The sequence below is a fragment of the Chiloscyllium plagiosum genome, chromosome 8 (genome assembly GCF_004010195.1).
Source record: "Chiloscyllium plagiosum isolate BGI_BamShark_2017 chromosome 8, ASM401019v2, whole genome shotgun sequence".
NCBI classification, from domain to species: Eukaryota; Metazoa; Chordata; class Chondrichthyes; order Orectolobiformes; family Hemiscylliidae; genus Chiloscyllium; species Chiloscyllium plagiosum.
This window is the reverse complement of record NC_057717.1, coordinates 105,492,376-105,515,608: the sequence shown is the minus strand read 5'-3', so window position 1 is coordinate 105,515,608 and position 23,233 is coordinate 105,492,376. Positions and strand designations below refer to the sequence as shown.

At 49.4% G+C, this 23,233-nt stretch overlaps 1 protein-coding gene across 1 annotated transcript in view; it reads left to right on the top strand.

The window, feature by feature from the left end:
• The window catches only part of LOC122552387 (suppressor of SWI4 1 homolog), a 33,715-nt gene that overhangs the window by 5,806 nt on the left and 4,676 nt on the right, over positions 1–23,233 (top strand). Inside the window, exons 5-11 of the mRNA XM_043695136.1 lie at positions 4,264–4,340; positions 5,298–5,405; positions 6,869–6,992; positions 7,430–7,508; positions 9,508–9,637; positions 10,941–11,104; positions 13,326–13,606. Coding sequence (XP_043551071.1) covers positions 4,264–4,340; positions 5,298–5,405; positions 6,869–6,992; positions 7,430–7,508; positions 9,508–9,637; positions 10,941–11,104; positions 13,326–13,606 — 963 coding nt within the window. The remainder of the gene's footprint in view (positions 1–4,263; positions 4,341–5,297; positions 5,406–6,868; positions 6,993–7,429; positions 7,509–9,507; positions 9,638–10,940; positions 11,105–13,325; positions 13,607–23,233) is intronic.

Below are 23,233 nucleotides of genomic sequence, written 5' to 3'. Positions count from 1 at the left end.
GCTGGGGTTAGAGGTTACCGTGTGGGTGAGTGTGCTGTGGGAGGGACAGGCTGGGGTTAGAGGTTACCGTGTGGGTGAGCGTGCTGTGGGAGGGAGAGGCTGGGGTTAGAGGTTACCGTGTGGGTAAGTGTGCTGTGGGATTAACAGGCTGGGGTTAGAGGTTACCGTGTGGGTGAAGGTGATGTGGGAGGGAGAGGCTGGGGTTAGAGGTTACCGTGTGGGTGAGTGTGCTGTGGGATGGCCAGGCTGGGGTTAGAGGTTACCGTGTGGGTGAGTGTGCTGTGGGAGGGCCAGGCTGGGGTTAGAGGGTACCGGGTGGGTGAGCGTGCTGTGGGAGGGAGAGGCTGGGGTTAGAGGTTACCGTGTGGGTGAGCGTGCTGTGGGAGGGAGAGGCTGGGGTTAGAGGTTACCGTGTGGGTGAGCGTGCTGTGGGAGGGAGAGGCTGGGGTTAGAGGTTACCGTGTGGGTGAGCGTGCTGTGGGAGGGAGAGGCTGGGGTTAGAGGTTACCGTGTGGGTGAGCGTGCTGTGGGAGGGAGAGGCTGGGGTTAGAGGTTACCGTGTGGGTGAGCGTGCTGTGGGAGGGAGAGGCTGGGGTTAGAGGTTACCGTGTGGGTGAGCGTGCTGTGGGAGGGAGAGGCTGGGGTTAGAGGTTACCGTGTGGGTGAGCGTGCTGTGGGAGGGAGAGGCTGGGGTTAGAGGTTACCGTGTGGGTGAGCGTGCTGTGGGAGGGAGAGGCTGGGGTTAGAGGTTACCGTGTGGGTGAGCGTGCTGTGGGAGGGAGAGGCTGGGGTTAGAGGTTACCGTGTGGGTGAGTGTGCTGTGGGAGGGAGAGGCTGGGGTTAGAGGTTACCGTGTGGGTGAGTGTGCTGTGGGAGGGAGAGGCTGGGGTTAGAGGTTACCGTGTGGGTGAGTGTGCTGTGGGAGGGAGAGGCTGGGGTTAGAGGTTACCGTGTGGGTGAGTGTGCTGTGGGAGGGAGAGGCTGGGGTTAGAGGTTACCGTGTGGGTGAGTGTGCTGTGGGAGGGAGAGGCTGGGGTTAGAGGTTACCGTGTGGGTGAGTGTGCTGTGGGAGGGAGAGGCTGGGGTTAGAGGTTACCGTGTGGGTGAGTGTGCTGTGGGAGGGAGAGGCTGGGGTTAGAGGTTACCGTGTGGGTGAGTGTGCTGTGGGAGGGAGAGGCTGGGGTTAGAGGTTACCGTGTGGGTGAGTGTGCTGTGGGAGGGAGAGGCTGGGGTTAGAGGTTACCGTGTGGGTGAGTGTGCTGTGGGAGGGAGAGGCTGGGGTTAGAGGTTACCGTGTGGGTGAGTGTGCTGTGGGAGGGAGAGGCTGGGGTTAGAGGTTACCGTGTGGGTGAGTGTGCTGTGGGAGGGAGAGGCTGGGGTTAGAGGTTACCGTGTGGGTGAGTGTGCTGTGGGAGGGAGAGGCTGGGGTTAGAGGTTACCGTGTGGGTGAGTGTGCTGTGGGAGGGAGAGGCTGGGGTTAGAGGTTACCGTGTGGGTGAGTGTGCTGTGGGAGGGAGAGGCTGGGGTTAGAGGTTACCGTGTGGGTGAGTGTGCTGTGGGAGGGAGAGGCTGGGGTTAGAGGTTACCGTGTGGGTGAGTGTGCTGTGGGAGGGAGAGGCTGGGGTTAGAGGTTACCGTGTGGGTGAGTGTGCTGTGGGAGGGAGAGGCTGGGGTTAGAGGTTACCGTGTGGGTGAGTGTGCTGTGGGAGGGAGAGGCTGGGGTTAGAGGTTACCGTGTGGGTGAGTGTGCTGTGGGAGGGAGAGGCTGGGGTTAGAGGTTACCGTGTGGGTGAGTGTGCTGTGGGAGGGAGAGGCTGGGGTTAGAGGTTACCGTGTGGGTGAGTGTGCTGTGGGAGGGAGAGGCTGGGGTTAGAGGTTACCGTGTGGGTGAGTGTGCTGTGGGAGGGAGAGGCTGGGGTTAGAGGTTACCGTGTGGGTGAGTGTGCTGTGGGAGGGAGAGGCTGGGGTTAGAGGTTACCGTGTGGGTGAGTGTGCTGTGGGAGGGAGAGGCTGGGGTTAGAGGTTACCGTGTGGGTGAGTGTGCTGTGGGAGGGAGAGGCTGGGGTTAGAGGTTACCGTGTGGGTGAGTGTGCTGTGGGAGGGAGAGGCTGGGGTTAGAGGTTACCGTGTGGGTGAGTGTGCTGTGGGAGGGAGAGGCTGGGGTTAGAGGTTACCGTGTGGGTGAGTGTGCTGTGGGAGGGAGAGGCTGGGGTTAGAGGTTACCGTGTGGGTGAGTGTGCTGTGGGAGGGAGAGGCTGGGGTTAGAGGTTACCGTGTGGGTGAGTGTGCTGTGGGAGGGAGAGGCTGGGGTTAGAGGTTACCGTGTGGGTGAGTGTGCTGTGGGAGGGAGAGGCTGGGGTTAGAGGTTACCGTGTGGGTGAGTGTGCTGTGGGAGGGAGAGGCTGGGGTTAGAGGTTACCGTGTGGGTGAGTGTGCTGTGGGAGGGAGAGGCTGGGGTTAGAGGTTACCGTGTGGGTGAGTGTGCTGTGGGAGGGAGAGGCTGGGGTTAGAGGTTACCGTGTGGGTGAGTGTGCTGTGGGAGGGAGAGGCTGGGGTTAGAGGTTACCGTGTGGGTGAGTGTGCTGTGGGAGGGAGAGGCTGGGGTTAGAGGTTACCGTGTGGGTGAGTGTGCTGTGGGAGGGAGAGGCTGGGGTTAGAGGTTACCGTGTGGGTGAGTGTGCTGTGGGAGGGAGAGGCTGGGGTTAGAGGTTACCGTGTGGGTGAGTGTGCTGTGGGAGGGAGAGGCTGGGGTTAGAGGTTACCGTGTGGGTGAGTGTGCTGTGGGAGGGAGAGGCTGGGGTTAGAGGTTACCGTGTGGGTGAGTGTGCTGTGGGAGGGAGAGGCTGGGGTTAGAGGTTACCGTGTGGGTGAGTGTGCTGTGGGAGGGAGAGGCTGGGGTTAGAGGTTACCGTGTGGGTGAGTGTGCTGTGGGAGGGAGAGGCTGGGGTTAGAGGTTACCGTGTGGGTGAGTGTGCTGTGGGAGGGAGAGGCTGGGGTTAGAGGTTACCGTGTGGGTGAGTGTGCTGTGGGAGGGAGAGGCTGGGGTTAGAGGTTACCGTGTGGGTGAGTGTGCTGTGGGAGGGAGAGGCTGGGGTTAGAGGTTACCGTGTGGGTGAGTGTGCTGTGGGAGGGAGAGGCTGGGGTTAGAGGTTACCGTGTGGGTGAGTGTGCTGTGGGAGGGAGAGGCTGGGGTTAGAGGTTACCGTGTGGGTGAGTGTGCTGTGGGAGGGAGAGGCTGGGGTTAGAGGTTACCGTGTGGGTGAGTGTGCTGTGGGAGGGAGAGGCTGGGGTTAGAGGTTACCGTGTGGGTGAGTGTGCTGTGGGAGGGAGAGGCTGGGGTTAGAGGTTACCGTGTGGGTGAGTGTGCTGTGGGAGGGAGAGGCTGGGGTTAGAGGTTACCGTGTGGGTGAGTGTGCTGTGGGAGGGAGAGGCTGGGGTTAGAGGTTACCGTGTGGGTGAGTGTGCTGTGGGAGGGAGAGGCTGGGGTTAGAGGTTACCGTGTGGGTGAGTGTGCTGTGGGAGGGAGAGGCTGGGGTTAGAGGTTACCGTGTGGGTGAGTGTGCTGTGGGAGGGAGAGGCTGGGGTTAGAGGTTACCGTGTGGGTGAGTGTGCTGTGGGAGGGAGAGGCTGGGGTTAGAGGTTACCGTGTGGGTGAGTGTGCTGTGGGAGGGAGAGGCTGGGGTTAGAGGTTACCGTGTGGGTGAGTGTGCTGTGGGAGGGAGAGGCTGGGGTTAGAGGTTACCGTGTGGGTGAGTGTGCTGTGGGAGGGAGAGGCTGGGGTTAGAGGTTACCGTGTGGGTGAGTGTGCTGTGGGAGGGAGAGGCTGGGGTTAGAGGTTACCGTTCTCCCCCCCCCCCCCATTAAGATGCAGCATAACCCCCATCTTGGGTTTTCCGTCTGCTGCTTCAGCATCTGTTTTGTTTTGTGGCTTTGGGTTGTTTTCCAACATTAAAGGCGCTGGGCAAATGCACATTGTTGTGAACCTGCCTGATGAGCCCCATTGGCTGTGGGATTGTGCTGCTGGTCCAGTCCCGAACGGTGTCTCTATTCACTGTCAGCAACGCCCTGAGCTCCCCAGCAGCGTGGAGCTGATGGCGCTGCTGCTGCTCGATGTTGGGCAGGCTCTGTGTGGGTTTTACTGGGACGTGTGAACCTCACGCTGTGCCCAGTGTCCTCTTTAAGTTGTGGGTTGATGCCGTGTTCTCCAGCGCACTGCATTGCTGCTTCCTTGCCCCTAACCCTGCATTGTCGATTCCTTTACAGGTCAGTCTGAACACGGTTAAACGGTGTGTTCTGATTAATTACAACTCCAGTACACAGAGGGTCGACATCAGGCACTAGTAAGTGAGCACCCTACATCACAGCCCAGCTTCCAGCTTCACTACATTGAGGATGGGTGTTGGAAAAGGAGATTCCTTCCCCTGACTCTCAGGGTGCGGAGAGTATAATTCAGGGCAGTCGGTGAACAGGGGATGGAATTAGCTCGGGTTGACATGGACTTAGCAAGGGGAAATCACGTTTGACAAATGTGTTGTATTTATTAAGGATGTTACTTGTAGCATAGATAAAGGAGAATGCATCGAGGTGGTGTTTGAGTTTTAAGAAGGTCTTTAATAAAAAGCTGCCCAGCAGGTTGGTAAATGGATTAGGGCACACAGGATGTCTGCCGATCGATTCAGAATTGGATAATACGCATTGGGAGTGAACAGGTTGTTGCAATGGGAAACCGTCAGGGTCAGTGCTGTGTTCCCCATCCTTACGGCAGGTTTGGATATGGGGACCAATGGTAATGTTTCTAAACGTGGTGAATGCACAGAGCTCGATGCAGTTATTGGTGTGTGTATGGGGTTGGGAGGGGCTGGGTGGGATTTGTCAAGGAGACTGGTGAGCGAATGGGCTAGAACATGGCAAATGGGATATGATGTGAGGTCTCCCACTACAGGGGAAGATGCAGGATTGCCTGGTGAGAGATTCGCGAGATGTTCATGTCCAAGGGGAACATGGCTATGGGATGAGTCACTAAAAGGTGCAGCTACTGCTAAGGTATGCTGGCTTTCACCTTGGGAGGGTTTCAGACCAGGGCAAATTCTTGCTGTGTCCAACCTTGGGGCGAACATTTCCCATTAGGGTGTGGGATCACTTGAATATTTCCAGGCTAGGGTTTAGTTGTTTGTTGAGTTTAGGGTATCACAACAGATTGACTGTGACCTAGTAACAGGCTGGGCAGGTGGGGCTGAATGGTCTCCTGCCTTTCTGTGTAACCGTGTCAGTAATGGCTGTATCTCGCCTGTCTGCAGCTCCATTAAAGTGATTCCTGTCGGGATGAGCCGAGGAATGAAGAAGCTGCTTCAGGAGAAATTCCCGAACATGAGCAGGTTTGAGGATATCAGTGAGATGCTGATCAAGTAAGTCCCACAGTCTCTCAGCCTTTCCAAGTCAGCGTCGCCCCATTAGGAAGGTCTGCCCTGTCATTGGTTGCGAATTTAGGTTGTACAGGGAAAGGACCGTCAGTTTTAGTTTTTCATTTCTCTGAAGAACTGGCTTGTTTTTGTTGACCGGATCGGAGTTATTTCCAGCCGTCAGTTTATCGAGCCATGGGATTTCAGCTCTGTGACTGGTGGGGGGGTGTTGTTGACTTCGGTTTTACAGCCAGCAGAGGGAGGGGCCCAGAAGCTGGAATATACTGAGCAGAGAGGCCCATAGCAGCAAAAGTGCTGTCATTAGCAGTTTACAAGTGATCAGGGCCGGGGAGGGTTTGTGAGTTGTTTCAAAGGCAGTGAGTAGAGAACTCTGGTTGGGGGGTGGGAAGAGAAGAGTGTCAGATAGAAAGAGTCCAACTAGGATGTTGGAGTCCTGCGTTCAGGGAGCCCTCATTAAGCAATAGATTGAGATGGCAGTTTGTTGTTGGGATTTGCTGAAGAAACAGAATCTAGTGAATGTACAGAAATATGCAAAACAAACCCCCATTTGCATCTGGTCCAGCTGAGCTCGGAGCTTCACGCTGGGAATAGAGAGGATCCCTCACTGAGCTTTATGTCAGCGTGAGTGTTGCTGAGAGTATTTCTAATGAGATTGTTCCACTTGGCTTTGTCTGGTGTAATAGCATTTGTTTTGTTTTCCTTGTGTAAGAAACTTTTTTTGTTAGAAGTACACTGGCAAACTCTTGTGAAAAATCAGAGTTTATTAAAGTCGAGTTGCAGACTTTGCTACCATCACTGAGATGATAAACCACCCTTTGAGTTTAGTTCCATTGACCCTGGATATCTAGCAGTCGCTCTCTATGGGGCAGGCACTATCTGTCATATTCAGTGACATCCTGCTCTCACTCATTACAGCTCAGGATTAACTAACTTTATATTAATTACATGCAAATGGTCAGCATTAACCTGTGGTTTTCTATAGATACGAAGTGAACCTGTTGTTTTGGGGTGACGGTGTTTGAGTTTGTGATGTATAACTTTGTACATAAATCCTATAAAGTTGTGTAAAGATTGGTTCCAGTTGCATCCTTCACTGACTGTCTTTCTGGATAGTACAGGATGTAAAGTATATAGTCACTCTCACGTATTGCCAATTTGAGTCACAGATGCTCGGGTTTTCTGGCTGTTTAATGACACGACTTCCTGCCTGAATGATTTCCCTCTGGATTTGTCATACTCCCTCCCCCGCCCTCTGTCCTCTCACACTCAGCCACAGAATTGCCAGTGCATTTATCCGCAAACATCAAACTGAGTCTAACCACAGCACTGTGTTGCTTCAGTTTTTTCCTCCTCTCTCGCGGCCCTTCAGTGGGCTCTGAATCCCCGTCTGCCTGTCCAGTTGTTAATGAAGAGAGTTTCTGACCGGTTTCTTTCTGTCTGATCTTCAGGGGAGCCAATCTGTCTGAGAGTGAAGCTGAACTGGACGGAGAGCACAACATTACAGAGCTGCCACATGCCTGTGCAGGCCGGGGGAACCTGAAGACCCAGCAGAGTGCCATTCGACTTATTGAGGTCAGTGCCAGTCTTGTGTTCACAGTCTGTCACCAGCCAGCTCCCATCTGGAGGGTAGCCTGACCAATGGGGAGGAGCAGCACCACTCTGTCTGCTGTTACTGTCAGCCAGAATCTTCTCAATAAATATTCCGTGCCCGTTACACAGAAGGGGTTCAGGGAATTAAAGCATCAGCCATATCAAACGGACCATCCCAGGTTACACTGCAGGACTGTGCTGACATAACCAGTACCCCCTCAGACCATTGCTGTCACTGCCCTCAGCAGGGTTGGTGATGAGAGAGAGAGAGAGGGACACTGTCAGCTGGGTTCCTAGCCCCTGGTTCCAAGTTGTCTCTCTGCAATCCGGCTGTACTCTGATCTCAGACCCAAGACCACGAGGAGGAGTGTTCATGTTAGCTCTAACCCTCCCTCTCTCTGTGCAATCCTGCCTCTTAGATTGGCCCTCGGCTGACCCTGGAGTTGGTGAAGATTCAGGAGGGGATGTGCGATGGAGAAGTGATGTATCACTCATTCAGTAAGTATGGCCAAAAGGATAGAGGAAGGGTCAGGGGTCACTGGCTCGTCCGTCGGTGTGGGGGATTGGGGTCACAGGCTCACCTGTCGGTGTGGGGGGGTCAGGGATCACAGGCTCACCTGTCAGGACTCACCTATTGTGGGGGTCAGGGGTTCACAGGCTCACCTGTCGGTGTGGGGAGGATCAGGGGTCAGAGGCTCACCTGTCAATGTGGGGATCAGGGGTCATAGGCGCACCTGTCAGCGTTGGGGGTCAGGGGTCACAGCCTCATCTGTCGGTGTGGGGAGGTTCAGGGGTCACAGGCTCACCTATTGTGGGGGTCAGGGGTTCACAGGCTCACCTGTCGGTGTGGGGAGGATCAGGGGTCAGAGGCTCACCTGTCAATGTGGGGATCAGGGGTCATAGGCGCACCTGTCAGCGTTGGGGGTCAGGGGTCACAGCCTCATCTGTCGGTGTGGGGAGGTTCAGGGGTCACAGGCTCACCTATTGTGGGGGTCAGGGGTTCACAGGCTCACCTGTCGGTGTGGGGAGGATCAGGGGTCAGAGGCTCACCTGTCAATGTGGGGATCAGGGGTCATAGGCGCACCTGTCAGCGTTGGGGGTCAGGGGTCACAGCCTCATCTGTCGGTGTGGGGAGGTTCAGGGGTCACAGGCTCACCTATTGTGGGGGTCAGGGGTTCACAGGCTCACCTGTCGGTGTGGGGAGGGTCAGAAGTCTCAGGCTCACCTGTCAATGTGGGGATCAGGGGTCATAGGCGCACCTGTCAGCGTTGGGGGTCAGGGGTCACAGCCTCATCTGTCGGTGTGGGGAGGTTCAGGGGTCACAGGCTCACCTATTGTGGGGGTCAGGGGTTCACAGGCTCACCTGTCGGTGTGGGGAGGATCAGGGGTCAGAGGCTCACCTGTCAATGTGGGGATCAGGGGTCACAGGCTCACTTGGTGCGGGGATGGTCAGGGGTCACAGTCTCACCTATTGCTGTGGGTGATCAGGGGGTCACAGGCTACCTGTCAGTGTCGGGATCAGGGATCACAGGCTCACGTGTTGGTCTGGGGGTCAGGGGTCACAGGCTCACCTGTCAGTGTGGGGTGGTCAGGAGTCACAGGCTCACCTGTCGGTGTGGGGGGGTCAGGGCACAGGCTCACTTATCAGTGTGGATGGTCAGGGGTCACAGGCCCTCCTGTCAGTGTGGGGATCAGGGGTCACAGGCTTACCTATCAGTGTGGATGGTCAGGGGTCACAGGCTCACCTATCAGTGTGGTGGGGTCAGGGGTCACAGGCCCTCCTGTCAGTGTGGGTATCAGGGTTCACAGGCCCTCCTGTCAGTGTGGATGGTCAGGGGTCACAGGCTCACCTATCAGTGTGTGGGGGTCAGGGGTCACAGGCCCTCCTGTCAGTGTGGGGTGGTCAGGGGTCACAGGCTCTCCTGTCAGTGTGGATGGTCAGGGGTCACGGGCTCACCTATCAGTGTGGTGGGGTCAGGGGTCACAGGCCCTCCTATCAGTGTGGGTGGTCAGGGGTCACAGGCTCACCTGTTGGGGGTGGGGCCTTGTTAGTTTGTTGAGGGCAGTGTGGGAAGCTGTCTGTCTGTTTTTGAGAATCTCCTTTTTGAGCTTTGCTGACCTTGTTGTATGAAAGCACCAGCGCAGTGTTCAGGGGTTAGGGAGAAGCTGTCTCCATGTGTTGGTGCTGCAGGCTCCCACAGTAGAGGAAGATCCCAGACAGACCTGTAACGTCAGGCCTATGCTGGGAGCACTGTCAGGTCCAATAGGCAGTGCTCTGTGCTCCGACAGCCCCTGCTCTCTGAATACCCTGTCAGATAAAGACCCCATTCCACTGTGATGCTTTCATAGTCGAATGTTCTCTCTCTGCAGGCCTCTCTGATAAATACTGGGTCAGGTTTGTCAGGATTTTCCTATTAAGCCAGAGATGAAAGCAGTATTTTTGGGAGAACGGTGTTTATGAAAGGCTGTGTGAAATATTCTTCCTTTTTGGTCCCAGTTCAAAAGACAGAGGAGGAGCTGCAGGCGGTGCTTCAGCGGCGAGAGAAACGGCAGAAACTGAAAGAGGAAAGACGCAGAAAACAAGAGGGAGACATTCGCCGTAAACAGAGGGAGCATGAGCTACACAGGTGAGTGACCCCACCCTCACCCTCTGTGTTCACCCTTCACCACCATTGCAGCTCGGTTCCACTGATACCAGCTACATCGCCTCCTGGCTCTCTCTCACACTGGCAGTGCTCGCCCACCGCGACCCAGGCCAGCACTGTCCCTGGGGGAGGTTTGTTCTTGTTCCTGACTGCACTGACCCACATCTTTACTTTGAACATGGGGAATGTACACAGTGACAGCCCTGGGTCTGTATAACTCCCTCCCAAACTCCCTGGGAGTCACATAATCCAATAATACTGGAGTAATTGACCACTCTCTGATGGGATTGCCTTGTGAGGAGAGACTGAGGAAACTGTCAGACTTTTGAAGAATGGGAGCTGATCTCCTGTAACCTCCCACAACCGTTACGGAGCAGGACTGGGTGATCGAGTGCAGATGTTTGCCCCTGTCCAGTCGTTCTTGAACCAGCCGTAGAGAGCTGTGCAAGTCCAGGCATTGAGCAGGTTCAAGACATAACTCGATAAAATCCTGGTGATTAACGTCCTCAATGGATTGAAGACAGTGGAGGGGGGGAAATGGCATTGAGTTTGATATTCAGATATAATCTAGAATGGGTTGAATGGCCTGCTGTTGTTCCTGTGATGGAATTCATCTAATTTGTGTTGGATTTGATCACTTGCTCCCATAGCTGGATCACTCACTCAAAATTCTAATGCTACACTCTTGATTTGCATTTGGATACAGTAGATGATTCAAAATAATTTCTGCTGACAAATCTAATTGCACCCATTGTTTACATAATAATGCATCTAATCTCTCCTTCCACTCTTAACTTTCTGGTGGTTTGAACTGAGTGAGTATGAACATCTCTCAGACTCTCCATCCGCACTTCCTGTGGTGGGGTGGGACAGACAGAGAGAGAGTAAGCGAGCAGCGGCAGAGAGTGGGTAGGAATATACATGAGTGACATTTTGACTGATAAGGTGTGGCCAGCCATTAGTGTTAGAGATGCCACAGGCAACTGGGATGTTAGTGACTGAGAGATCCTGCTCAATGCCTGAACTTGCACAGCTCTCTACGGCTGGTTCTGGAATGACTGGCCAAGGGACAAACATCTGGTCTCGATCCACCCTGTCCCACTCAGTATCTGGGAGGTTGTGGCAGTGAGTTTGTGACAGGGATTGAGGCTGGGTAGGGAAGAAACAGCAAGCAGCACACGGAGCATTGGCTGGGAGGCTGCAGGGAGGTTGGCTCAGAGAAACCGATCATGGCTGGCTCTGAAAATCAGCATGTACATCCTTCATTTTCATTTCTTTTCTTCAGGAAAAGAAGTCTGGCTGGAATGAGGAAGAATGCTGAGGGTGCCCAAGATGAAGACGAGGTTGAGGATCCGTGTACTGAGGAGACGGGAGTTCAGAGTGACCAGTCTAACAATGATTCAGACCGAGAGTATTATCGCCAGGAAGTCGGAGTTGAACCAGATGATGGTAATGGTTTATTTTGCTTTCTGGAAGATCGCTGGTGTTCATTGAGAGACCACCTTTGACAATGTCAGCAGAGTTTGAGTGGGGTTTGCTGTTGTGGGGATATAGATGTCACCAGCAAGTCCAGCATTTGTTGCCCCTGCCTACCTGCTCTTGGACTGAGTGGTTTCAGAGGGAGCTTCAGCCTTGTTCACATTGCTGTGGGTCTGGAGTTGTGAAGGGGGGAGGCCAGACCGGGTAAAGATGGCAGATTTCCAAAAGGAAATCACTGAACGGTCTTTATGACAGTCAGACTTGGGTTTTTGGTTTTAGATAAATAAACCATCTCCATGTCTGCTATGTAAATTCACCATTTATTTATTTAGCACCTCTTGGTCCAATCTACATAAGATAAAGACACAAAATTAAAGAGAATCTCTCCTCTTCCCTTCAGTGTCAGGTCTGTTCATTAATGTTTAGAAACATGCCTTTCAAGTACTATTGTGATGACTTCACTGGCAAGTGTAGCTGATAATTGTACCTCGCCACTCCACCAGCTGTAACAGAATGTATAAAATCGCAGTGAAACCAACAAATTGATCTGTTTGTTCCACTGATGGCTACTCAGGACAAGAACAGTTCACCCCAGGTATCTACAGGAATAATAAAGAATAATTATTTATTGTCACAGTGTAACAAAAACACAAAGAAAGGATTTCTAATCTCCAGCTAAGCAATTGAAACTCTGTCCCTTCAAAACTCTAATTTTATACACATTCAGATATAAGATAGACAAAAAACATATATTTAAGTGAAAAAAAGAGTATAGAAGGAAACAGAATTCTAAAGATCAAATGTCTGGGACACGGTTACATTACTTTCTCTCAGTCCTTTTGATTTCAGCAAAGAAGATGTGTCTTTCAAAGGGCCACCCTCCTGTGGTGGCTGATCAGTTGGACCTAGGTCATGTTAGAATGCTTGTCTTTTGTCTGTCTTACCCCCCCCCCCCAGCTGGAGGGAGGGAGATGGATGTTTTCAGTCTGTTGGCTCTGGGTATTTTTCTCTGCTGTGCACACAGCTTTTTAATGCACTGTAGCTCAGCCAATCAGAGTGCTGTTGTCAGGCAGAATTTCCTTGACTCAGAAGCGTAAGTACTGTTGAGTTCTCCCCCTCAGCTTCCAAGAACAGCTCTGCATCATACACCTCAAAAATAAAACATTTGGTTTTTAACTTGCTCTTCTAATTCTCAAATTATTTGAGTTAAATCTGTTCAGCTTCCAGTTTATCATTGCAAAAGAGAGGGCTGTCTGCTCTCTTACACGGGCATGTCAAATTTCTATCTGATACCCTCTCGAAATCCCTGCATGGTGTTATCACCAACATGAACCCTTGACCTTTATTGCTGTGAATGTTCTCTGGGATCAGAGGTCAGTGAGAAGGAAAGTAACCGTTAATTATCCATTACAATAAATTCCCAACTCATAAGTAATGATGAGGAATATATGAACTTCATGTTGTCGGTTGGACAGATTCCTAGGAACTTATCAGTTATGCTGCTTCAAAAAATACATGGCTTTTATCTTTTGTAAATTTGAATTTTATTTTGTTTAAATGTGATTTACGAACTTTACTTCCTAGTTGCAGCCTTCAGAGTATGCCCCGGGGCGATAGGGAATGCACTGCTCAGGCTGAGTATCTTTGTTTTTTGGGGGGTGGGTGGGAGCTGGGTTTGATCCACACACTCTGTCTTACTGCTGTTCATTTGGATTGAAACAGCATTCTGTGGCTACATTGAGTACACTCAAATCTGACTGACACACTTCATGTCTGCAGTCTGACATGGCCTGCTTTTCGAATGGGTCATTGTAAACACCCCACAGCAGTGATGGAGTAACATTCCAGAAATGTGTAATGTCTGTGGGCGCAAAAATTATTAATCTATATCTCAAAGGGTGTTTAATATAGTTCAACAGAGGCAGAACGCAACAGGAGCAGTTTACACCCCACTCCTCTTGTTTGGACAGTGTTTCGTACTAACTGCTCCTGCAGATTAATGGTTAAAGTTGACCTAATATTTCTTGAAGAGCACACACAAACCCCTCCCTTTATCCCACTGAAACTCATCCCGTCACTGCTGAAGCAGATTCGATTAATTTGCGGGCTGGGTTTACCAACTGTGACCTCTTTTTTTCACTTCTCGGCATTATAGTTTTCTGAGCTGATTTGAATTTTTGTTTTTCCTCAGACCTATTTCCAGGAGCTTTGCAGAGAAAAAGGAAGAGGAACAAATCCCCGCACTCGGTCAGGAAACGGGCAAAGGATCCCGAGGAAGTAGCTAGCAAGAGGCCCACCAGCCCAGACTCGGGCAGAACCAAAAAGAGGAGGATACAAGGGAGGAAACTCCGACTTGTTGAGTCTCGCCTGATCCACTCCAAATTCAGGGGCTCTGTGCTCAAGAATAAAGGTCATCAAGGTCAGAGTTCCAAGGCCAAGGGTCAATCTCTGAGGAAAGGCAAAATGAGGCGTTGATCAGAAATGGAAAAAAAACCAAAGACAGCACGGGGACAATAAAAATAATTTTGCTTGATTCAGATAATGGTTTCGCCACTTAATAGGCCACACCTGAAGCTCTGGGTTATACAGTGATGCAGCCTAATGCTGCCAGTGTTTGAGGGACAGGAGTGTGCATTAACTCCCAGGGACACTCCATCTCTCACAATATAAACCAGAAAGGCTGAGGGGCAAGGTTTAAAGACCAAAGTATACAGCAGCAGTTACTGTTGGTGTATTTGGATTGGGAGGGGGGGTGGGGGGTGAATGTTGAGTTTTTGGAGCGAGATCCTCTTGAACGTTACCTTTGAGACAGAGGCACAGTAGCTGGGATGGGCGGGAGGTGACATGGGGAACTCCACAGGAATTATTACAGCTGCTATCTGGTTAGGTGTGTCTCAGAAAGGACTTCCAATAGATTACACTGAGAAGTATGAGCTATTTCTTCCCTCGAGTCTTTGAATCAGGTGTTACCTACATTTACACCAAGAGGCAAAGGCAGTCTCACTTGATCCATGCTCTTCCTGTAACAACTTGAGCAAAGGTGTTGTAGAGCGGGTAATTATGATGGGGATGGGACCCAGAGGAGTGGAGAGCACACAGGCTGGGGGGGTGCTGAGATCTAGGAGGAACAGGGGTTGTTGATGCGAGTGACAGTGAGTGCTCTGCTCTGTCCCAGTCTCTCTCTTTCTCTTAGAGGGTTGTGACTCAGTCACAGGGCTCAGGTACTGGATTGAGAACCAAGTTAAGGGGACAAACCTCAGAATGAGCCTTGCTTCGTATCAGGCACATGGAAAATAAACATCCCGAGAGGATCGGGTGTTCTTACTGCGCTGACTGCCAGAGATTCCTAGCCACTGAGTGACTGAGCACTGGTTCTCACAAGTTCCTGGTTACCTGTGGGATACAATGTCAGTGTAACTGAGTGAACATCAATTGCAGCAAAATAACGTGCACAATTTCACATGTGAGTTCCAGCTCTCTGTGACCATCAGTATTGGTAGAATTTCGCTCCTGTCTGTTTTGTTTGTAGCAGTCAGTGTTCGAGATGATCTCAGCAGCTTCATCCAATCACCTCAGCACCAGGACTCTCTCGGATTTATTTTGCGGCCCCCCCGCCTCCCGGAACAGCCTGCCAGTTGGGCTAAGAGGAATGGGGCAGAGGAACCCTGATGATTGAATTCAGAGTCTGGCTGTATTGAATCAAATCAGCTGGTCACTGCAGCGTGTATCAGTTACACACCAGCTCGATGCAGCTCCCACCAGGAGTTGATGGGGAAAGCAAGTCATGCAAAATTCACACACGTGTGTGTGCACTGACAATGTGTCACCCAGAATCTCTCCTGCAGAAACCAACAGATTATTGGTGTTCCTGTGGAATTCTGATGGTTAATATAACGTGAGGTTCACAAGGCTGGTCTGTGTAGAAACATCCATTACAACCTATGACAGCCAAACTCTGCCACTTAGCTGTCAAAGTTCCCAACTCCATCGCTCTCCCTGAGAATAGTGTGAGACTAAACCAATCCATTCGCAACTTGCTGTCACTGAGATGAGCTAGTTCCATACCATCAGTTAAAGACTTGGAACGTTTCCACTTCTGTACCATCCCAAGTTGGTCCTTGCCCCAGTGTCTCTGCTGATGAAACCTTTGGGTATCTCAAGGTTTTAATGTTCCAACACATTCCTAATCTCACACTCATTTCTACTTGATCTTTTGAGCAACACTGCTAGGTACATTCTGACTTCGAGTGAGTGCTGTTTCTGCTTAAAACGCTCTGTTTGCAATCGTCAGTTCCTTTGTCTCCCCTTACCTCCTTTGTGAATTGTCTGTGATATCTACTGTCAGGCCTTGTATACATCCCCAGATGTAATTGCTCTGCTATTGGGGCAGTCTTCGAAATTCCCTCTTAGACCTCTCCATCTTTTTTGCCTACTTTAAGGATGCTCCATAAAACTGTCATTAACCAAATGTTCCCAGCCTGGGAGCTTCACAACTTTTAAATAAAGATAACTGATTTCCCTGAGCTGCTACATGCTGCTCTAGGGAGAGAAACGATGTGCTTCTGACCTCCAGTTCCTCCTGAACCTACCCTAAAAGCCTTCAATATCTTGATTTGAAGATGCCGGTGTTGGACTGGGGTGTACAAAGTTAAAAATCACCTGATGAAGGAGCGTCGCTCCGAAAGCTAGTGTGCTTCCAAATAAACCTGTTGGACTATAACCTGGTGTTGTGTGATTTTTAACTTCAATATCTTGGTTTTCTAAGCTGAACTCAATCCCTGTTAATTCCAAATCACAGGTAAGTGAATGCCTTTCAATGTTTACACAATTTCAGTGTAAACCCCACAGGACAAATGATGTATTAACAGCCCAGGAAGTTTGCAGTCAGTTCTCTTCATACAATACTGGACTGGGTCCCTGCTTAAGAAAGGCCTTTCTGACCTTGTTTCTTAAACCCTTCACGAAAGTAACTAAAACCCATATGCCACTTGTTTAAAATCCAAGCTCTAAATATGATAAATCTCACGCTTTTCATCACATAGGCCATTCAGCCCGTCAAGGTGGTAAAAACAATGACTGCAGATGCTGGAAACCAGATTCTGGATTAGTGGTGCTGGAAAAGCACAGCAGTTCAGACAGCATCCTCGGAAGCTGCCTGAACTGCTGTGCTCTTCCAGCACCACTAATCCAGAATCCATTCAGCCCCTCAAGCCTGTTCCAGCCAATGGGATCATAGCTGGTATTTGGCTTAATTCCATAAACAGGTACCTACCTGCCCTGGGGCCACACCTCATTACCTTTGCAGAATAAAAATGTATCTGTGTCAGATTTGCATTAATTGGATTTAGCATTCATTGCTGTTTGTGGAGCAGAGTTCCACACCTCTCCCACCCTTTGTGTGTAGAAATGTTTCCCAACATCCCTCCTTATTCTGGAATCCCAACCAGTGGAGATAGTTGATCTACCCCTTGGTTTTTCTGTTAATATCTTGAAGACTTTGATCCGATCATTTGTATAATCTATTCTCATAACATAACCCCTGAGTATTATCCTTGTAAATGTGCTTTTGATGCTGCAAAACCAAAGAAGATAAAAATGCAGATAGTTACTTGATTTAATGCTGGAACACAGGATCCTATTAATAGGAAGGATATTATTAATAAACAGGAGAGGGTTCAGAAGAGATTTACCAGGATGTTGGCAGGAATGGAGGGTTTGGGTGTAAGGAGAGGTTGGATAGGCTGGGATGTTTCACTGGAGTGTAGGAGGCTGAGGGGTGACCTTGTAGAAGTTTGTAAAATCATGAGAGGTATAGATAAGGTGATAAGAAATGGGTAATTCTTTTTAAAGTTTAAAAGACATTTAGATAAGTACATGATTAAGAAATGTTTGGAGGGATGTTATGCATTAGCCAGTTAATGCAGTGCATTAGCCAGTGTTAGCCAGTTAATGTGGTTCATTAGCCAGTGTTAACCAGTTAATGCAGTGCATTAGCCAGTGTTAGCCAGTTAATGTGGTTCATTAGCCAGTGTTAACCAGTTAATACGGTGCATTAGCCAGTGCTAGCCAGTTAATGCAGTGCATTAGCCAGTGTTAGCCAGTTAATGTGGTTCATTAGCCAGTGTTAACCAGTTAAATGTGGTGCATTAGCCAGTGTTCCTGCTCCTGGTGTGATGACCTTTACTGTCTAGTGGTAATGCGAGGTGCAGGCATGAACTCATCTTTTTCTGCAGCCCCACCCTGGTTGAATGTCCTTTTTTTTTGGGTTATAAAAAGGAAAGGTAAATATGAACAGCATATTGCAACACTATACGCAGCATCAAAAGAGGGTGTTGATTGAGTCAGTATTTGCATGGAGTTGCATCAACAGCAGTTTATTGTCAGTCTAACCTCTCCAAGAGGCGAGTGCGTTCTTGTCGACGTGTTGCCACAGAGAATGTAGCAGCGAGTGGCTCTCTCCATTTACTCTGTTCGTATGAAAAAGGAACTGTAAAAAAGGTAGGTGTGCACCCTAAGGACTGCAGCAGGTCACAATGAGACTCATCCTCTCAGGGGGATTTTGAGTTGGCACCAAATGTTGGTCTAGTCAGAGACAGGCACATCCTGCAAGTGAATAAACAGATGGGAGGTTTCAGATCTAACTGCAGACAAGGCCCAGCTGAAGACACTTTGGCAAGAAACCAGATGTCTGAGAAGAAGTGTGGTTTCCTGGAAATGGATGATCAGTTTAATCAGCTGCTTTCTGGTTATTTATTGCAACTTTCCCATCCGCTGTAAGAGTTAATAATACGCAGGTTCTAACAGAAAGGAGTCTGGAAGTAAACCACATCAGTTTGGTTTGTGTATTAGTCAAAGGGTTACCTATTGCTGTAGGGCAGTGTTTGAGGGGTGGAAGGGGACAATAGGAGTGATACATGGTGGAACAGGCAGTTGGAAACAGTACAAGGGCTTCTTATGATTGAGATGAGAGGAATGTCCTTTTCTGATCCCATTACTGCTGGAATCACAAGGGAAATGCCACTGTTCTCCCAATACAGCTCATTGTATGCTTTCTCCATCAACCACAAACCGATAGGTTTATTGTAAAACAAAACTGACTGACTGACGATGCTGTATTGGTCAACACAGTATGTAACATGAAAATATAACTGTTTACTGTTCCAAATAACTTGAGCAAATGTACCAAGTGAAGGGAAATAAAAAAGTTTTCTCTCTGCAGCAATGCACTTTTGGGGAAAAAAAGGCTTTTGGCCAATCATGATAAGTTCTTCAAGGTGGAAAGGATATGGTGTGGAGTGTCAAGATGTGGTATTCTGGCACATAGACACAGGTCACTAGATAAAGTTATCACTGATTTTTCTTGCAAATACAGCTTGATGAGGCGTCATGGTACTGAAATCTCTTCCAGACACTACAATAGAGATCAATCAGGCCTCACACTGGACTCGCACTGCTGCCTTTCCCCAGCTGCAACAAGTCAATGCCTAAATGAAACAACCAAACAGCTGGTTTCTCAGGACAGAGGGTCCTGAGTCCAAGCAATTCGACTCAGCTCAGGACTTACCAGGAGCGAGGTTTTTTTTTGTCAGTGTTGTGATGTGTCCTTTCATTGATCTTTTAAAAACTGAGTGAATAATGTGTAACATTAAATTAGATGTCCTACTGCTCACCAACAGTGTGTGTAGCTGATGGTCACCCAGGAACAAGCAAGGAACCCTGCATTACTTCTCCACAGTTACACCTTCCTTTACATAGAGTCATAGTCATTGAGTTATCAGCAACAAGAGAGCCTTCAGCCCATTGAGTCTGCATCAACCTCTCTCCACTAATCCCACTTCCCAGCATTTGGCCCAAAGCTTTCAATGTTCTGACAATGTTTAAGTGCACATTCAGGGATTTCTTAAAGGCTGTGAGGCTTCCAACCTCCACTGTCAGGTTGAGGAACAGCTTCTTCTCTGATGTTAGTAGCCTATTGAATGGACCTCTCTGATTTCCACTCTAATGGTGATCTTGCTGTTGTGCAGATTTAATCCACCTGTATTGCTCTGTCCAAACACCCTATGGTCTGTGTGTCCTTGTTTGTTATGATCTGCCTGTACTGCTCACAAAACAGAACGTTTCACTGTACTCAGGTACACGTGACAACAATAAATCAAACCAAATTAAATCATGTTCATCCTCCCAGGCAGTACTTTCCAGATTCCCACCAGCCTCTGGATGAATGAATTTTTCTTCATGACCTTTCACCTTAACGGTAGGCTCTGCCCGCCCAGTAATTTCCTGCATTTAGTTGTCACTGAGTCTCGGGCGATGCTCAGTCTCACTGAGGGTGATATTTCAGTGCTGTGCTGCTGGAGACACCTTCATGTGACACTGTCATTCTGTGAATAAATAAAACCGTTACTGAGCCTGCCGGATTTTGAGCATTTGAACCACGCTCAGGATTTGAGACCATTGGGACGTGTGACTGTATTGAAAGTGTTGCTAGCTCTGACTTGCAACCACAGCGTTATCTCTGGGTTTGTGTTTGCTGCTTATTATGTAATGGCAGCACAACAGGATCCAACTCAATATTTGTCCACTCGGATTCAATGTTAATTTTGGAGCTATTTGTGAAATCACTGCTTGGCGAACCGAAGGGAAAAATGGTTCATTGTCTGTGGTATCTCGATGAATGAATCAATTTTGTGTCTGATTTTAATTAAATGCATGAGCTGTGTTGGTGCTGTTGGTGTTCGGGACGTCCATTGTGGATACAGAAATTCAGAGACTGGCTCATGCTGCCTCCTGTGAGGCAGAAAGATGGGCATTTTCATAGCGCCTTTCGGGACATTCCAAAGCACTTCACAGTTTCTGGGGTTGTTTGGAATAATAAAAAATGCTGTAATCTCTCAGAGATATCCAGTCAGTATTTCACTCTGCTGAGCTTTGTTAGCATCAGTCTGCACTGTAAGGGTAAGGAGATGAAAATTTAATAATGATTGTACCACTTACAATTCCTCAGGTACTGAAACAGTTCATGTCCATGTTAAGTGGTAGTAACATTCAGACAACACTAAGGCCATCTTTAACAAGAGAGAATCTAACCACAGCCCTTTGACATTCAGTGGTGCCACCATCACTGAATCCCCCACTATCAACATCATGGGGGCTACCATTACCCAGAAACTTAAAACTGGACTCACTATACAAACACAACAGCAGGTCAGAGGCTGGAATCCTGCAGCGAGTAACTCCCCTCCTGACTCCCCAAAGCCTGTTCACAAGACACAAATCAGGAGGGTGCTGGAATCCCCCTCCACTCGCACCATCACCTTCTCCAGGGCAATAGCTCCTGCCCCATCAGGTGACACCAGCATCCCTGAAGGAATTTTCAGCAAGTACTGATTGTCATGTGAACCTGAAAGTTTGTGGGACATTCAACTATGGCATGCCTCCGCTTGGAGCCTGACTCCATCGTTAGGTGTCAATGGGTGAGGGATCCGCGCTGAAAAATGCTGGTCCTTTGCTTTCTGCTCTCTTTGAGCCCGTGGAACGGAAGGTGATTGTTACTTTCCAACCACGGATCAAGCTGAGAACTCAGCTGAAAGAGTTTGGAATCAAAACGTAGTCCTGCCAAAAACTCAAAATGCTGTACAAGTGCATTTTTTGGTGTGATAAGAACTCAAACTGAAATGGGTTTCCTGTTCAAATCCCACACAGGAAGTAACAAGTGCATGGCTGGTTTGTATCCACCCATTGTGGAACACATCTTTCTGAAATGTTGAATGACATGCTGCACAGACGAAACAGTTAAACAAACGAGGTACAAGAAAGGAATTGTCTAAAATAAGGACGCGCTTGCTTCACGGAACAGAATTCCCATTTGCAAAAGCATTCAAATATTCTGGATTGTTGATTTACTTGTGGCAGGTAAGCATGAGAGAAGATGTTTTAACTGTGATTTTGATCATGTTTACAGCTTCCAGTGATATCATTAAATCTGATCGGGGCAGTGAGTTTTGAATTTAATTCCCTCTTTACCGTAATACGGTTGTTAAATGATTTTTTTTTCTCGGGGAGGGTAGGGGAATAGGTTTTATCGTTGCACTTTTTTTTCTCTGGGAAACAATTGGCATGTTCTCAATAACACACAGAGGCTTTGGATAATGTACTTGGATCAGTGAACATTTACAGGCGATGACAAACCAGCCTTTCTCTGCTGCGATTTGGTTCTGACAATTACAAGGAATAATATTTTAGGAGACTCAAATCACAGCCACGTGGTTCGATGGGGTTAGAAAGTTTGTTACAATAAAATCGCTTCCTCTCCCGCTCTCTAAAATCTCATCCTGTTCAAATACGTTTCGAAAAATCTGCAGCAGCAAAGGAGACCGAGACAGCTCCATCTCGGGGTCTGGAAACTGTCAGTGTAAGGCCCACACTGACGGCAGAAACCCAGCCTGACACACAGCGCTGAGGGAGTGCTGCACCGTCGGAGGGTCAGTGCTGAGGGAGTGCTGCACCGTCGGAGGGTCAGTGCTGAGGGAGCACCACACTGTTGGAGGGTCAGTGCTGAGGGAGTGCTGCACTGTCAGAGGGTCAGTGCTGAGGGAGTGGGCACTGTTGAATGTACTCAGTGCTGAGGGAGTGGGCAGTGTTGAATGTACTCAGTGCTGAGGGAGTGGGCACTGATGAATGTACTCAGTGCTGGCTGAAAATGAAAACCTGTTGGCCTTCTCAGGTGGATATGAAAAATCCTTCTGATCTATTTTGAACATGGCCTGATCTCCTGTAATAGAGTCACAGAGTCAGACAGCATGGAATCAGACCCTTCGGCCCACCCAGTCCATGCTGACCATAATCCCAAACTAAGCGAGTCCCACCTGCCTGCTCCAGGCGCATATCCCTCCAAACCTTTCCTATTCATGGACTTATCTAAATATCTTTTAAACATTGTGATTGTACCCACATCCACCACTTCCTCAGGAAGGTCATTCCACATGCGAACCACTTTCTGTGTAAAAAAAGTTGCCCCTTCTGTCCTTTTTAAACCTGTCTCCTCTCACCTTAAAAATGTGTTCGCTCGTCTTGAAATTCCCCATCCTAGGGAATAGACACCTACCGTTAACTCTATTTGTGCCCCTTATGATTTTTGAAACCTGTATAAAGTCACTCTTCAACCCTGATTGGGGCTGTTAACTGGGTCCAATCAGGGAGCCCTGGCTGACACACACACACACACACACATGACGCTCAGGGGTCCTTGCTCACTCTGGGAGCCAGATCTGTCCAAGCAGGGTCAGTGACATGGACTGTGCATGTGTAAATAAAGGGGGACTTGGTGCCGGGGAACTCTCTTTCTGGAATTATTTCAGCCCAAGCAGAAGGCTAAAATTACCAAACGGCTCAGTATGCCAGCGCTGTGGTGTATCCGAGGCTCTGTGTTTACTGAATTGATTGAATCTTGGGAGAGAGGGGAGTTTGGACCCGACCTCACTGTGGGGCAGAGACGCTGCTGGGTAACTGCTTTCTGTCCCGAATTTAAGGTACCCACACCGAGAGCTGTGAGTTTTTATCCATTTTGACTTTACCTTGTCCGGTGAATATAATTCTGAGCGTACACTGTCAAGTTTAAACTTAGCAGCTGCCACATGTGCTTATTTTTGGACACAGACCTTCTGAAGAGACTGCTGCAACTTGATCTTTGTTACTGGAGGTCCTGGACTGTGCCCGCTGCTCTGGTTTTAAAACGTGCAGATCGTGCAGTCAGATTAGATGATTAGATTACCTACAGTGTGGAAACTTCGGACCAACAAGTCCACACCGACCCTCTGAAGAGCAACCCACCCAGCCCCAGCCTTGTAGGACTTGCATTGCTGTAGCACCCTTCAGATCCTCAGCACGTCCTAGGGAGCTGGGCAGCCAATGAAATGCTGCTATGGAATAGCAGTTGTTGTTGCTGGAGTGGGCAGCTTATTTGCATACAGCCAATCCAACCAGATATTGCGTTTTCAACGATTTTGGAGTGAGGTGCAGTAACAGGGTAATCGGGCAAAAGCCCGTCATCAGGAATACAGGCAGGGAGTCTCCAGGGTGGAGAGATAAATGAGAGGGGGG